At 41.6% G+C, this 19,373-nt stretch overlaps 1 protein-coding gene across 1 annotated transcript in view; it reads right to left on the bottom strand.

The window, feature by feature from the left end:
* Positions 1-19,373, bottom strand: part of LOC139548337 (teneurin-4) — a gene marked incomplete at its 5' end in the record, with an annotated part of 289,854 nt that overhangs the window by 260,283 nt on the left and 10,198 nt on the right. The window contains 1 exon segment of the mRNA XM_071357954.1: positions 12,422-12,622. Coding sequence (XP_071214055.1) covers positions 12,422-12,622 — 201 coding nt within the window.

Below are 19,373 nucleotides of genomic sequence, written 5' to 3'. Positions count from 1 at the left end.
ACTGCTGCTCGAATATGATATGCTATGCAATATTATATTATACTGCTGCTATACTATGCTGCAACTATACTATGATGCTGCTCTAATATACTATGATATACTATACTGTTACTATACTATATTATACTGCTACGATACTATATTATACTGCTGCTATACTATACTATACTGCTACTATACTACACTGCTGCTCGAATATGATATGCTATGCAATACTATATTATACTGCTGCTATACTATGCTGCAACTATACTATGATGCTGCTCTAATATACTATGATATACTATACTGTTACTATACTATATTATACTGCTACGATACTATATTATACTGCTGCTATACTATACTATACTGCTACTATACTACACTGCTGCTCGAATATGATATGCTATGCAATACTATATTATACTGCTGCTATACTATGCTGCAACTATACTATGATGCTGCTCTAATATACTATGATATACTATACTGTTACTATACTATATTATACTGCTACGATACTATAGTATACTGCTGCTATACTATACTATACTGCTACTATACTACACTGCTGCTCGAATATGATATGCTATGCAATACTATATTATACTGCTGCTATACTATGCTGCAACTATACTATGATGCTGCTCTAATATACTATGATATACTATACTGTTACTATACTATATTATACTGCTACTATACTATATTATACTGCTGCTGTACTATACTGCCACTAATATACTGTGTTATATTATACTGCTACTATACTTTACTGCTGCTCTAATATAATATGTTATATTATACTGCTACTATACTATACTGCTGCTCTAAAATAATATGCTATATTATACTGCTACTATACTGCAATGTTGCTCTAATATACTATGCTATACCATACTATATAATATACTGCTACCATACTATACTATACTGCTACTATACTATAATGCTGCTCTAATATACTATGATATAATATACTGCTACTATACCATATTATACTGCTACTATACTATAGTATACTGCTGCTATACTATACTATACTGCTACTATACTACACTGCTGCTCGAATATGATATGCTATGCAATACTATATTATACTGCTGCTATACTATGCTGCAACTATACTATGATGCTGCTCTAATATACTATGATATACTATACTGTTACTATACTATATTATACTGCTACGATACTATAGTATACTGCTGCTATACTATACTATACTGCTACTATACTACACTGCTGCTCAAATATGATATGCTATGCAATACTATATTATACTGCTGCTATACTATGCTGCAACTATACTATGATGCTGCTCTAATATACTATGATATACTATACTGTTACTATACTATATTATACTGCTACGATACTATATTATACTGCTGCGATACTATACTGCCACTAATATACTGTGTTATATTATACTGCTACTATACTTTACTGCTGCTCTAATATAATATGTTATATTATACTGCTACTATACTATACTGCTGCTCTAAAATAATATGCTATATTATACTGCTACTATACTGCAATGTTGCTCTAATATACTATGCTATACCATACTATATAATATACTGCTACCATACTATACTATACTGCTACTATACTATAATGCTGCTCTAATATACTATGATATAATATACTGCTACTATACCATATTATACTGCTACTATACTATAGTATACTGCTGCTATACTATACTGCTACTATACTACACTGCTGCTCGAATATGATATGCTATGCAATACTATATTATACTGCTGCTATACTATGCTGCAACTATACTATGATGCTGCTCTAATATACTATGATATACTATACTGTTACTATACTATATTATACTGCTACGATACTATAGTATACTGCTGCTATACTATACTATACTGCTACTATACTACACTGCTGCTCGAATATGATATGCTATGCAATACTATATTATACTGCTGCTATACTATGCTGCAACTATACTATGATGCTGCTCTAATATACTATGATATACTATACTGTTACTATACTATATTATACTGCTACGATACTATATTATACTGCTGCGATACTATACTGCCACTAATATACTGTGTTATATTATACTGCTGCTATACTATGCTGCAACTATACTATGATGCTGCTCTAATATACTATGATATACTATACTGTTACTATACTATATTATACTGCTACGATACTATATTATACTGCTACGATACTATATTATACTGCTACTATACCATATTATACTGCTACTATACTATAGTATACTGCTGCTATACTATACTATACTGCTACTATACTACACTGCTGCTCGAATATGATATGCTATGCAATACTATATTATACTGCTGCTATACTATGCTGCAACTATACTATGATGCTGCTCTAATATACTATGATATACTATACTGTTACTATACTATATTATACTGCTACGATACTATAGTATACTGCTGCTATACTATACTATACTGCTACTATACTACACTGCTGCTCGAATATGATATGCTATGCAATACTATATTATACTGCTGCTATACTATGCTGCAACTATACTATGATGCTGCTCTAATATACTATGATATACTATACTCTTACTATACTATATTATACTGCTACGATACTATATTATACTGCTGCGATACTATACTGCCACTAATATACTGTGTTATATTATACTGCTGCTATACTATGCTGCAACTATACTATGATGCTGCTCTAATATACTATGATATACTATACTGTTACTATACTATATTATACTGCTACGATACTATATTATACTGCTACGATACTATATTATACTGCTGCGATACTATATTATACTGCTACGATACTATATTATACTGCTGCGATACTATATTATACTGCTACGATACTATACTGCCACTAATATACTGTGTTATATTATACTGCTACTATACTATATTATACTGTTACTATACTATACTATACTGATGTTATACTATCCATATGCAGCTATTCCATACTGCTATACTACTACACACTAATTTAACTGTCCATTCCCCTCCAAATCCCCAGGATTACCTGATAGGTCAACATGTCTGCTTCATATTATTGGGACATAAAGGAACTGGTGAGCGTTCGTCCCAAATGACAGCGTGTTCCCTACATAGGGCTTAGGGTGCCATTTGGGACTCAACCCTGTACACCAAGCAAAGCGTCATTTAAAATCTAATTTCAGAGCTCCTGGTCCAGTTCAGACCCCATTCTGTACCAACATCACATCCGTTGTCGGAACATAACGAAAGCAGAGAGAAAACACCAGAACGACTGTTTTTTTTCTATACACTAAGACAGCTTGGTGTTTTAAATATAATCGGTAATCAATTGTTCCGAGCGTGTTGGTCAATCAGAGGTGAGTGTAGGTTAAATGGCCCAGCTGCCCTGTGACTTGGGGATACAGTGATGCTCGACATGAATATCACCTTTCCCTGATGTGATGTTTCATTTTAGTTTTCTCTGCCTCACTAGACAAGACTGGTTTCTCGGCCTCACTAGACAAGACTGGTTTCTCTGCCTCACTAGACAAGACTGGTTTCTCTGCCTCACTAAACAAGACTGGTTTCTCTGCCTGACTAAACAAGACTGTTGTCTCTGCCTGACTAAACAAGACTGGTTTCTCTGCCTCACTAAACAAGACTGTTGTCTCTGCCTGACTAAACAAGACTGTTGTCTCTGCCTGACTAAACAAGACTGGTTACATCTAACTAGACAACACCACAGGGGTTACATCTAACTAGACAACACCACAGGGGTTACATCTAGCTAGATAACACCACAGGGGTTACATCTAACTAGACAACACCACAGGGGTTACATCTAACTAGACAACACCACAGGGGTTACATCTAACTAGACAACACCACAGGGGTTACATCTAACTAGACAACACCACAGGGGTTACATCTAACTAGACAACACCACAGGGGTTACATCTAACTAGACAACACCACAGGGGTTACATCTAACTAGACAACACCACAGAGGTTACATCTAACTAGATAACACCACAGGGGATACATCTAGCTAGACAACACCACAGGGGTTACATCTAGCTAGACAACACCACAGGGGTTACATCTAACTAGATAACACCACAGGGGTTACATCTAACTAGACAACACCACAGGGGATACATCTAGCTAGACAACACCACAGGGGTTACATCTAACTAGACAACACCACAGGGGTTACATCTAACTAGACAACACCACAGGGGTTACATCTAGCTAGACAACACCACAGGGGTAACATCTAACTAGACAACACCACAGGGGTTACATCTAGCTAGACAACACCACAGGGGTTACATCTAGCTAGACAACACCACAGGGGTTACATCTAACTAGACAACACCACAGGGGTTACATCTAGCTAGACAACACCACAGGGGATACATCTAGCTAGACAACACCACAGGGGTTACATCTAGCTAGACAACACCACAGGGGTAACATCTAGCTAGACAACACCACAGGGGTTACATCTAACTAGACAACACCACAGGGGTTACATCTAGCTAGACAACACCACAGGGGTAACATCTAGCTAGACAACACCACAGGGGTTACATCTAACTAGACAACACCACAGGGGTTACATCTAACTAGACAACACCACAGGGGTTACATCTAACTAGACAACACCACAGGGGTAACATCTAACTAGACAACACCACAGGGGTTACATCTAACTAGATAACACCACATAGGTTACATCTAGCTAGATAACACCACAGGGGTTACATCTAACTAGATAACACCACAGGGGTTACATCTAACTAGACAACACCACAGGGGTTACATCTAACTAGATAACACCACAGGGGTTACATCTAACTAGATAACACCACAGGGGTTACATCTAACTAGATAACACCACAGAGGTTACATCTAACTAGACAACACCACAGGGGTTACATCTAACTAGACAACACCACAGGGGTTACATCTAACGAGACAACACCACAGGGGTTACATCTAACGAGACAACACCACAGGGGTTACATCTAACTAGACAACACCACAGGGGTTACATCTAACTAGATAACACCACATAGGTTACATCTAGCTAGACAACACCACAGGGGTTACATCTAGCTAGACAACACCACAGGGGTTACATCTAGCTAGATAACACCACAGGGGTTACATCTAACTAGATAACACCACAGGGGTTACATCTAACTAGATAACACCACAGGGGTTACATCTAACTAGACAACACCACAGAGGTTACATCTAACTAGATAACACCACAGAGGTTACATCTAACTAGACAACACCACAGGGGTTACATCTAACTAGACAACACCACAGAGGTTACATCTAACTAGACAACACCACAGAGGTTACATCTAACTAGACAACACCACAGAGGTTACATCTAACTAGATAACACCACAGAGGTTACATCTAACTAGACAACACCACAGGGGTTACATCTAACTAGACAACACCACAGGGGTTACATCTAGCTAGATAACACCACAGGGGTAACATCTAACTAGACAACACCACAGGGGTTACATCTAACTAGATAACACCACAGGGGTTACATCTAACTAGATAACACCACAGGGGTTACATCTAACTAGACAACACCACAGGGGTAACATCTAGCTAGACAACACCACAGGGGTTACATCTAACTAGACAACACCACAGGGGTTACATCTAACTAGACAACACCACAGGGGTAACATCTAGCTAGATAACACCACAGGGGTTACATCTAGCTAGATAACACCACAGGGGTTACATCTAACTAGACAACACCACAGGGGTTACATCTAACTAGATAACACCACAGGGGTTACATCTAACTAGACAACACCACAGGGGTTACATCTAACTAGACAACACCACAGAGGTTACATCTAACTAGACAACACCACATGAGGTTACATCTAACTAGACAACACCACAGAGGTTACATCTAACTAGATAACACCACAGAGGTTACATCTAGCTAGACAACACCACAGAGGTTACATCTAACTAGACAACACCACAGAGGTTACATCTAACTAGACAACACCACAGGGGTTACATCTAGCTAGATAACACCACAGGGGTTACATCTAACTAGATAACACCACAGAGGTTACATCTATCTAGACAACACCACAGGGGTTACATCTAACTAGATAACACCACAGGGGTTACATCTAGCTAGATAACACCACAGGGGTTACATCTAACTAGATAACACCACAGGGGTTACATCTAGCTAGACAACACCACAGGGGTTACATCTAGCTAGATAACACCACAGGGGTTACATCTAGCTAGATAACACCACAGGCGTTACATCTAACTAGACAACACCACAGGGGTTACATCTAGCTAGATAACACCACAGGGGTTACATCTAACTAGATAACACCACAGGGGTAACATCTAACTAGACAACACCACAGGGGTAACATCTAGCTAGATAACACCACAGGGGTTACATCTAACTAGATAACACCACAGGGGTTACATCTAACTAGACAACACCACAGAGGTTACATCTAACTAGATAACACCACAGGGGTTACATCTAACTAGACAACACCACAGAGGTTACATCTAACTAGATAACACCACAGGGGTTACATCTAACTAGATAACACCACAGAGGTTACATCTAACTAGACAACACCACAGAGGTTACATCTAACTAGACAACACCACAGGGGTTACATCTAACTAGACAACACCACAGGGGTTACATCTAGCTAGACAACACCACAGAGGTTACATCTAACTAGACAACACCACAGGGGTTACATCTAACTAGACAACACCACAGAGGTTACATCTAACTAGACAACACCACAGAGGTTACATCTAACTAGACAACACCACAGGGGTTACATCTAACTAGACAACACCACAGAGGTTACATCTAACTAGACAACACCACAGAGGTTACATCTAACTAGACAACACCACAGAGGTTACATCTAGCTAGATAACACCACAGGGGTTACATCTAACTAGATAACACCACAGAGGTTACATCTAACTAGACAACACCACAGGGGTTACATCTAACTAGACAACACCACAGAGGTTACATCTAACTAGATAACACCACAGAGGTTACATCTAGCTAGACAACACCACAGAGGTTACATCTAACTAGACAACACCACAGAGGTTACATCTAACTAGATAACACCACAGGGGTTACATCTAGCTAGATAACACCACAGGGGTTACATCTAACTAGATAACACCACAGGGGTTACATCTAACTAGACAACACCACAGAGGTTACATCTAACTAGACAACACCACAGAGGTTACATCTAACTAGACAACACCACAGAGGTTACATCTAGCTAGATAACACCACAGGGGTTACATCTAACTAGATAACACCACAGGGGTTACATCTAACTAGACAACACCACAGAGGTTACATCTAACTAGATAACACCACAGGGGTTACATCTAACTAGACAACACCACAGAGGTTACATCTAACTAGATAACACCACAGGGGATACATCTAGCTAGACAACACCACAGGGGTTACATCTAGCTAGACAACACCACAGGGGTTACATCTAACTAGATAACACCACAGAGGTTACATCTAACTAGACAACACCACAGAGGTTACATCTAACTAGACAACACCACAGGGGTTACATCTAGCTAGACAACACCACAGAGGTTACATCTAACTAGACAACACCACAGAGGTTACATCTAACTAGACAACACCACAGAGGTTACATCTAACTAGACAACACCACAGAGGTTACATCTAACTAGACAACACCACAGAGGTTACATCTAACTAGACAACACCACAGAGGTAACATCTAACTAGACAACACCACAGGGGTTACATCTAACTAGATAACACCACAGAGGTTACATCTAACTAGACAACACCACAGAGGTTACATCTAACTAGATAACACCACAGGGGTTACATCTAACTAGATAACACCACAGAGGTTACATCTAACTAGATAACACCACAGGGGTTACATCTAACTAGATAACACCACAGGGGTTACATCTAACTAGACAACACCACAGAGGTTACATCTAACTAGATAACACCACAGGGGTTACATCTAACTAGATAACACCACAGAGGTTACATCTAACTAGACAACACCACAGAGGTTACATCTAACTAGATAACACCACAGGGGTTACATCTAACTAGATAACACCACAGGGGTTACATCTAGCTAGATAACACCACAGGGGTAACATCTAACTAGACAACACCACAGGGGTTACATCTAGCTAGACAACACCACAGGGGTTACATCTAACTAGATAACACCACAGGGGTTACATCTAACTAGACAACACCACAGGGGTTACATCTAACTAGATAACACCACAGGGGTAACATCTAACTAGATAACACCATATAAGAAGCAGCACAATCATCACTGGGAGAAAACACTTTAGAAGCAGCATTAACTTAAATTAGAGCATGTCCCTGACAAGATCCTCTCTTTACTTGTGCCCTTCATTTTCCTCTGGCTGCACAACAAACCATGCATGTGTTCCATATGACACCCTATTCCCTACATAGCGCACTACTTTTGAGGGACAGCCCTAAGGGTCCTGGTAAAAAAAAAAAAAAGTGTTCTACTGTATATTAGGGAGTAGTGTTCCATTTGGGACACAGGCCGATGTGTGAGGAGGTTTAGAGACAGAGAGAAGGCGATCGGACAAGGACAGAAGAACCCAAACGTATTACTAAAATCAGCTGTGATTGCTGCCGTAGAGAAGCAGAGCTGAAGCCTACTTCTGTTGATGGGGATAATTGGTGCTTTCATGTTAAGCAGCAAAAAAAAATTGGGACATAACCACACATACACACACACACACACACGATTAAAAATAATCACTAATGTTTATTTCTGACAGGAAGCCAGCAGTTACCTCAGTCGGATCCACATTTTGAAGAATTATCTTGAACTTTAAAACTAGCGTAAAACTTTAATTAAACACACTCCCTATTAATAGCAAATACCTGTTTCAAATAAACACCAGGTCTAAATAATTGTTAGCCAAAAAATGCTAGCCATTGGCTGCTAACTGGCTGCTAACAGCTGAGACCTGCTAGCTAACTGGCTGCTAACAGCTGAGAACTGCTAGCTACCTGGCTGCTAACAGCTGAGAACTGCTAGCTAACTGGCTGCTAACAGCTGAGAACTGCTAGCTACCTGGCTGCTAACAGCTGAGAACTGCTAGCTAACTGGCTGCTAACAGCTGAGACCTGCTAGCTAACTGGCTGCTAACAGCTGAGAACTGCTAGCTAACTGGCAAGCACAAAAACAGTCTTCAACTTCAGGAGTACAGACCCTCAGAAAAAAGTCTTCAACTTCAGGAGTACAGACCCCCAGAAAACAGTCTTCAACTTCAGGAGTACAGACCCCCAGAAAACAGTCTTCAACTTCAGGAGTACAGACCCCCAGAAAACAGACTTCAACTTCAGGAGTACAGACCCCCAGAAAACAGTCTTCAACTTCAGGAGTACAGACCCTCAGAAAACAATTTAGAAAGTAACACACCTGTCTATATAAGGTCCGGGTGACAGTGCATGTCAGAGCAGAAACTATATAAGTCCAATAAACTGTTTACTAGATCTCAGAGATATAATTGTGACGAGGCATATATTTGGGGGAAGGGTATAAAACTATTTCTAGAGTGTTGAAAGTTTCCAAGAGCACAGTGGTCTCCAACATTGAAACATTAAACAAATATGGAACAACCCAGACTCTAGGGCAAGAAGGACCTTGGACAGGAAGGTGACCAAGAACCCAATGACCACTCTGACAGAACTACATAGATCCTTGGCTGCGATGGGATAGCCTGCCAGAAGAACAACAATCTCTACAGCACTTCACCAATCTGGGCTTTTATGGGAGAGCGGCCAGACTGAAGCCACTCTTGAGAAAAAGGCACATGAATGTGAATCTGCTTCAAAGTGCAAAGGACGTTATACCGGGGGGCGAAGATTCAACGCAACACTGGAATGGCCTTCAGAACAAGAATGTGAAAGTCCTTCAGTGGCCCAGACAAAGAAAAGACTTGAATCCAATTGAAAATCTGTGAGAAAGAATGGGAGAAAATCGCCAAATCCAGATGTGCAAAGCTGTTACAGACATACTGAAGACGACTCAAAGCTGTTACAGACATACTGAAGACGACTCAACGCTGTTACAGACATACTGAAGACGACTCAACGCTGTTACAGACATACTGAAGACGACTCAAAGCTGTTACAGACATACTGAAGATGACTCAAAGCCGTTACAGACATACTGAATACGACTCAAAGCTGATCCAGACATACTGAAGACGACTCAAAGCTGTTACAGACATACTGAAGACGACTCAACGCTGTTACAGACATACTGAAGACGACTCAACGCTGTTACAGACATACTGAAGACGACTCAAAGCTGTTACAGACATACTGAAGATGACTCAAAGCCGTTACAGACATACTGAATACGACTCAAAGCTGATCCAGACATACTGAAGACGACTCAAAGCTGTTACAGACATACTGAAGACGACTCAACGCTGTTACAGACATACTGAAGACGACTCAACGCTGTTACAGACATACTGAAGACAACTCAAAGCTGTTACAGACATACTGAAGACGACTCAAAGCTGTTACAGACATACTGAAGACGACTCAAAGCTGTTACAGACATACTGAAGACGACTCAACGCTGTTACAGACATACTGAAGACGACTCAAAGCTGTTACAGACATACTGAAGACGACTCAACGCTGTTACAGACATACTGAAGACGACTCAAAGCTGTTACAGACATACTGAAGATGACTCAAAGCCGTTACAGACATACTGAATACGACTCAAAGCTGATCCAGACATACTGAAGACGACTCAAAGCTGTTACAGACATACTGAAGACGACTCAACGCTGTTACAGACATACTGAAGACGACTCAACGCTGTTACAGACATACTGAAGACGACTCAAAGCTGTTACAGACATACTGAAGATGACTCAAAGCCGTTACAGACATACTGAATACGACTCAAAGCTGATCCAGACATACTGAAGACGACTCAAAGCTGTTACAGACATACTGAAGACGACTCAACGCTGTTACAGACATACTGAAGACGACTCAACGCTGTTACAGACATACTGAAGACAACTCAAAGCTGTTACAGACATACTGAAGACGACTCAAAGCTGTTACAGACATACTGAAGACGACTCAAAGCTGTTACAGACATACTGAAGACGACTCAACGCTGTTACAGACATACTGAAGACGACTCAAAGCTGTTACAGACATACTGAAGACGACTCAACGCTGTTACAGACATACTGAAGACGACTCAACGCTGTTACAGACATACTGAAGACGACTCAAAGCTGTTACAGACATACTGAAGACGACTCAACGCTGTTACAGACATACTGAAGACGACTCAAAGCTGTTACAGACATACTGAAGACGACTCAAAGCTGTTACAGACATACTGAAGACGACTCAAAGCTGTTACAGACATACTGAAGACGACTCAAAGCTGTTACAGACATACTGAAGACGACTCAAAGCTGTTACAGACATACTGAAGATGACTCAACACTGTAATCCCAGCCAAAGATTCTTCTACAAAGTATTGACTCAAGGGTGTGAATAGTTGGGTAAATTAGATATTTCTGTATCTCGTTTTTAATAAATTAGCAAAAATATATAAAACATGTTTTCACTTTGTCATTATGGGGTATTGTGTGTGAATTCAGCTGTAACACACAACATGTGGATTAAGTCACAGGGTATGAATACTTTCTGAAGAATGAAGGTCCGGTCCGGTCCAGTACTAATTAGATAAACTGAGTGTACAAAACATTAAGAACACCTGCTCTTCCATGACAGACTGACCAGGTGAATCCAGGTGAAAGTTATGATCCCTTATTGATGTCACCTGTTAAATCCACTTCAATCAGTGTAGATGAAGGGGGGGGAGACCAGTTAAATAAGGACTTTTAAGTCTTGAGACAATTGAGACATGGATTGTGTATGTGTGCCATTCAGAGGGTGAATATGGGCAAGACAAGCGCATCGGTTTGAATGTGTAAAGAACTGCAACACTTCTGGGTTTTTCAAGCTCAACAGTTTCCTGTGTGTATCAAGAATGGTCCACCAACCAAAGGACATCCAGCCAACTTGACACAACTGTGGGAAGCATTGGAGTCAACACGGACCAGAATCACTGTGGAACACTTTCAACACCTTGTACAGTCCATGCCCTGGCGAATTGTGGCTGTTGTGAGGGCAAGAGGGGAGTATGCAACTCGATAGTCGGAACGTGTTCCTAATAGTTGGTATACTCAGTGTGTATTAAATTGAGATATTAAGATATATGTCTGTAGCCACTGACCTGTGGAGCAGTCGTGTCCGGTCCAGTTGGGGTCACAGCTGCAGGTTCCGGTGTCGGTCAGGAAGGCTCCGTGTCCAGAACACTGGTCCATGCAGGACGCCCTGGTGTTCTCACACCCCGACCCGCCCCAGCCCACGAAACAGTGGCACTCTCCACGCACACAAACCCCACGCCCAGAACAGGTAGGGTCCAGACAGTCCACTGGAAGAGAGAGAAAGAGCGATATACAGAGAGAGAGAGAGAGAGAGAGATAGAGAGACAGAGAGAGAGAGAGAGAGAGAGAGAGAGAGAGAGAGAGAGAGAGAGAGAGAGAGAGAGAGAGAGAGAGAGAGACAGAGAGAGAGAGAGAGAGAGAGAGAGAGAGAGAGAGAGAGAGAGAGAGAGAGAGAGAGAGAGAGAGAGAGAGAGAGACAGAGACAGAGAGAGAGAGAGAGAGAGAGAGAGAGAGAGAGAGAGAGAGAGAGAGAGAGAGAGAGAGAGGGAGAGAGATACAGAGAGAGAGAGAGAGGGAGAGAGAGACAGAGAGAGAGAGAGACAGAGACAGAGAGAGAGAGAGAGAGAGAGAGAGCGAGAGAGGGAGAATTAGATACACAGGCAACACAGAGACAGAGTTGTTGAAAGAGTCACATAGCGAGCAGGAAGACAGAGTCATATTAGAAACAGTCAGTCAGTCATTGACAGAGTTACACAGAGACAGTCAGACACAAAGCCACATAGACAGAGTTAGACAGGTACGCAGTCACCACAGTCCCTGATAGACAGAGTTAGGCAGGTACACAGTCACCACAGTCCCTGATAGACAGAGTTAGGCAGGTACACAGTCACCACAGTCACTGATAGACAGAGTTAGGCAGGTACACAGTCACCACAGTCACTGATAGACAGAGTTAGGCAGGTACACAGTCACCACAGTCACTGATAGACATAGTTAGGCAGGTACGCAGTCCCTGATAGACAGAGTTAGGCAGGTACGCAGTCACTGATAGACAGAGTTAGGCAGGTACGCAGTCCCTGATAGACAGAGTTAGGCAGGTACGCAGTCACTGATAGACAGAGTTAGGCAGGTACGCAGTCACTGATAGACAGAGTTAGGCAGGTACGCAGTCCCTGATAGACAGAGTTAGGCAGGTACGCAGTCACTGATAGACAGAGTTAGGCAGGTACGCAGTCACTGATAGACAGAGTTAGGCAGGTACGCAGTCCCTGATAGACAGAGTTAGGCAGGTACGCAGTCACTGATAGACAGAGTTAGGCAGGTACGCAGTCCCTGATAGACAGAGTTAGGCAGGTACGCAGTCACTGATAGACAGAGTTAGGCAGGTACACAGTCACTGGTAGACAGAGTTAGGCAGTCAACACAGTCACTCCAGTCTCCTGCTGTTTCCAGTGTCCCCCCGGGCCTCCAGCCCCCCCCCACTGGGCCGCCCTGGCATCTATCAGACAGCCAGGGGACAAGGGGAGGATGATCTCTACATGGGGGAACAATAACCGCCCACAGTGGGGACTGGGATTCAACGCTCTAGCCTCAATAGGCTTAGTGTTTAGTGCATGTTACACCCTTACAAAGCAGACAGGAGCTGACATCTACAGAGAGGTCGACTAGCACTCTCTGAGCCCTGTGAGGAACAGAAAGGGGATTTACAAACAGGCAAATGACAAACCTTCCTTCACAGCAAAACTCAAAAAACAGAAGAGGAGGAGAGGAAGGATGGAAAAAAGGAGAGATCAAGTAGAGAACAGAGAAGAAGAGAGGAGTAGAGGACACAGAGAGAAGAGGAGAAGAGATGAGTAGAGGACAGATGGAAGGAGAGGACACAGAGAGAAGAGGAGAAGAGAGGAGTAGAGGACACAGTGAGAAGAGGAGAAGAGAGGAGTAGAGGACACAGTGAGAAGAGGAGAAGAGAGGAGTAGAGGACACAGTGAGAAGAGGAGAAGAGAGGAGTAGAGGACACAGTGAGAAGAGGAGAAGAGAGGAGTAGAGGACACAGTGAGAAGAGTAGAAGAGAGGAGTAGAGGACACAGAGAAAAGAGGAGAAGAGAGGAGTAGAGGACACAGAGAAAAGAGGAGAAGAGAGGAGTAGAGAACAGATGGAAGGAGAGGACACAGAGAGAAGAGGAGAAGAGATGAGTAGAGGACACAGAGAAAAGAGGAGAAGAGAGGAGTAGAGGACACAGTGAGAAGAGGAGAAGAGAGGAGTAGAGGACACAGAGAAAAGAGGAGAAGAGAGGAGTAGAGGACACAGATAAAAGAGGAGAAGAGAGGAGTGGAGGACAGATGGAAGGAGAGGAGAGGGGAAGACCTTGACAAGAACAGGTTTCCCTAAAAGCATGCTGGAGGGTTGGCCACGGGGCTCTAAGTATTCCACTATAAACACGATAGGGTGCCATTTGGGACGCGTCAGCTGTGGTAAGTGACATCACCAGCTGTTTGGAAGTGACATCATCAGCTGAGGGAAGTGACATCATCAGCTGAGGGAAGTGACACATCAGCTGTGGGAAGTGACATCAACAGCTGTGGGAAGTGACATCAACAGCTGTGGGAAGTGACACATCAGCTGTGGGAAGTGACACATCAGCTGTGGGAAGTGACATCATCAGCTGAGGGAAGTGACACATCAGCTGTGGGAAGTGACACATCAGCTGTGGGAAGTGACATCATCAGCTGAGGGAAGTGACACATCAGCTGTGGGAAGTGACACATCAGCTGTGGGAAGTGACATCATCAGCTGAGGGAAGTGACATCATCAGCTGAGGGAAGTGACATCATCAGCTGTGGGAAGTGACATCAACAGCTGTGGGAAGTGACATCAACAGCTGTGGGAAGTGACATCAACAGCTGAGGGAAGTGACACATCAGTTGTGGGAAGTGACATCAACAGCTGTGGGAAGTGACATCAACAGCTGAGGGAAGTGACATCATCAGCTGAGGGAAGTGACACATCAGCTGTGGGAAGTGACATCATCAGCTGAGGGAAGTGACACATTAGCTGAGGGAAGTGACATCATCAGCTGAGGGAAGTGACATCATCAGCTGAGGGAAGTGACACATTAGCTGAGGGAAGTGACATCATCAGCTGAGAGAAGTGCATGCGGGTGCGACAGCAGTGAGCACTTATAAGGATGAGAACACTATTCAATCAGGTTTACAGCTTGTTGAGAAGATGTACAATACCTGTCCTGATTATATACACAATACCTGTCCTGATTATATATACAATACATGTCCTGATTATATATACAATACCTGTCCTGATTATATACACAATACCTGTCCTGATTATATATACAATACATGTCCTGATTATATATACAATACCTGTCCTGATTATATACACAATACCTGTCCTGATTATATACACAATACCTGTCCTGATTATATACACAATACCTGTCCTGATTATATATACAATACATGTCCTGATTATATATACAATACCTGTCCTGATTATATATACAATATCTGTCCTGATTATATACACAATACCTGTCCTGATTATATACACAATACCTGTCCTGATTATATATCTAAAATACCTGTCCTGATTATATACACAATACCTGTCCTGATCATATACACAATACCTGTCCTGATTATATATACAATACCTGTCCTGATTATATACACAATACCTGTCCTGATTATATACACAATACCTGTCCTGATTATATACATAATACCTGTCCTGATTATATATACAATACCTGTCCTGATTATATATACAATACCTGTCCTGATTATATACATAATACCTGTCCTGATTATATACATAATACCTGTCCTGATTATATATACATAATATCTGTCCTGATTATATGTACAATACCTGTCCTGATTATATGTACAATACCTGTCCTGATTATATATACAATACATATCCTGATTATATATACACTACCTGTCCTGATTATATGTACAATACCTGTCCTGATTATATATACAATACCTGTCCTGATTATATGTACAATACCTGTCCTGATTATATACATAATACCTGTCCTGATTATATACATAATACCTGTCCTGATTATATATACAATACCTGTCCTGATTATATATACAATACCTGTCCTGATTATATGTACAATACCTGTCCTGATTATATGTACAATACCTGTCCTGATTATATATACACTACCTGTCCTGATTATATATACAATACCTGTCCTGATTATATATATATAATACCTGTCCTGATTATATACATAATACCTGTCCTGATTATATAAACAATACCTGTCCTGATTATATATACAATACCTGTCCTGATTATATACATAATACCTGTCCTGATTATATACATAATACATGCCCTGATTATATGTACAATACCTGTCCTGATTATATATACAATACCTGTCCTGATTATATATACAATACCTGTCCTGATTATATACATAATATCTGTCCTGATTATATACATAATACCTGTCCTGATTATATATACAATACCTGTCCTGATTATATATACAATACCTGTCCTGATTATATACATAATACCTGTCCTGATTATATACATAATACCTGTCCTGATTATATACATAATACCTGATTGGAGTCCACCTGTGGTAAATTCAATTAATTGGACATGATTTGGAAAGGCACACACCTGTCTATATAAGGTCCCACAGCTGACAGTATATGCCAGAACAAAAACCAAGTCATGAGGTCAAAGAATTGTCCGTTGAGCTCCAAGACAACATTGTGTCGAGGCACAGATCTGGGGAAGGGACCCAAAACATTTCTGCAGCGTTGAAGGTCCTCAAGAAAACAGTGGCTCCATCATTCTTAAACGGAAAAAGTTTGGAACCACCAAGTATCTTCTTAGAGCTGGCTGACCAGCCAAACTGAGCAATCAGGGAAGAAGGGCCTTGGTCAGGGAGGTGACCAAATAATCCGATGGTCACTCTGACAGAGCTTTAGAGTTCCTCTATGGAGATGGGAGAACCTTCCAGAAGAACAACCATCTCTGCAGCACACAACCAATCAGGCCTTTATTTTAGAGTGGCCAGAAGGAAGCCACTCCTCAGTAAAAGGCACATGACAGCCTGCTTGGAATTTGCCAAAAGGCACCTAAAGGACTCTCAGACAATGAGAAACAAGATTCTCTGGTCTGACGAAACCAAGGTTGAACTCTTTGGCCTGAATGCCAAGTGTCTGGTGGCAGCATCAAGGTGTGGGGATGTTTTTCAGCGACAGGGACTGGGAAACAAGTCAGAATCGAGGGAACGATGAACGGAGCAAAGTCCAGAGAGATCATCGATGAAAACCTGCTCCAGAGAGCTCAGGACCTCAGACTGGGGCGAACGTTCACCTTCCAACAGGACAATGACCCTAAGCACACAGCAAAGACAATGCAGGAGTGGCTTTGGGACAAGTCTCTGAATGTCCTTGAGTGGCCCAGCCAGAGCCAGCACTTTAACCCGATCTAACATCTCTGGAGAGACCTGGAAATAGCTGTGCAGCAATGCTCCCCATCCAACGTGACAGAGCTTGAGAGGATCTGCAGAGAAAAAATTGGGGGAAACTCCCCAAATGCAGGTCTGCCAAGCTTGTAGCGTCATATCCAAAAGTCAAGGGGTTAACATAATAAAAAAATATATAAAACCTTTTTTCGCTTTGTCATTATGGGGTATTGTGTGTAGATTGATGAGGAAAAACAACAATTTAATCCATTTTATAATAAGCCTGTAACAACAAAAACAGCTCAAATAAGCAAAGAGAAATGACAGTCCATCATTACTTTAAGACATGAAGGTCAGTCAGTCCGGTCAATCAAAAGTTTCTTCAAGTTCCGTCACAAAAACAATCAAGCCCTATGATGAAACTGGCTCTCATGAGGACCGCCACAGGAAAGGACAGACCCAGAGTTACCTCTGCTGCAGAGGATACATTCATTAGAGTTACCAGCCTCAGAAATTGCAGCCCAAATAAATGCTTCACAGAGTTCAAGTAACAGACACATCTCAACATCAACTGTTCAGAGGTGACTGTGTGAATCAGGACTTCATGGTCGAATTGCTGCAAAGAAACCACTACTAAAGGACACCAATAAGAAGAGACTTGCTTGGGTCAAGAAACACGAGCAATGGACATTATAGACCGGTGAAAATCTGTCCTTTGGTTCGTTGAGTCCAAATTTGAGATTTTGGGTTCCAACCGCCATGTCTTTGTGAGACGCAGAGTAGGTGAACAGATGATCTCAGCATGTGTGGTTCCAACCGTGAAGCATGGAGGAGGAGGTGTGATTGTGTGGGGGTGCTTTGCTGGTGACACTGTCAGTGATTTATTTAGAATCCAAGGCACACTTAACCAGCATGGCTCCCACAGCATTCTGCAGTGATATGCCATCACATTTGGTTTGCGCTTAGTAGGACAATCACTTGTTTTTTCAACAGGACAATGACCCAACACACCTCAAGGCTGTATAAGGGCTATGTGACCAAGAAGGAGAGTGATGGAGTGCTGCATCAGATGACCTGGCTTCCACAATCCACCGACCTCAACCCAATTGAGATGATTTGGGATGAGTTGGACGGCAGAGTGAAGGAAAAGCAGCCAACAAGTGCTCAGCATATGTGGGAACTATTTCAAGACTGTTGGAAAAGCATTCCAGGTAAAGCTGGTTAAGAGAATGCCAAAACTGTGCAGAGCTGTCATAAAGGCATAAAGGGTGGCTACTTTGAAGAATCTAAAATCTAAAATACATTTTGATTTGTTTAACACTTAAAAATAAACTGTGTTATAACATAGTGTTGTTGTCTTCACTATTATTCGACAATGTATAAATTGTAAAAAATAAAGAAAAGCCCTTGAATGAGTAGGTGTGTCTCCAAACTAAGCTAGATGGTGTCATTACAGGCCTGGCTTTGATCAAAGGCTGCATCACAACTGGCCGTGATCGGGAGTCCCATAGGACGTCACACAATTGTCCCAGCGTCGTCCGGATAAGGG

Source organism: Salvelinus alpinus, chromosome 21 (assembly GCF_045679555.1).
Source record: "Salvelinus alpinus chromosome 21, SLU_Salpinus.1, whole genome shotgun sequence".
Lineage (NCBI taxonomy): Eukaryota > Metazoa > Chordata > Actinopteri > Salmoniformes > Salmonidae > Salvelinus > Salvelinus alpinus.
The sequence above is the reverse complement of the archived record's forward strand: the minus strand, read 5'-3'. Positions and strand labels throughout refer to the sequence as shown.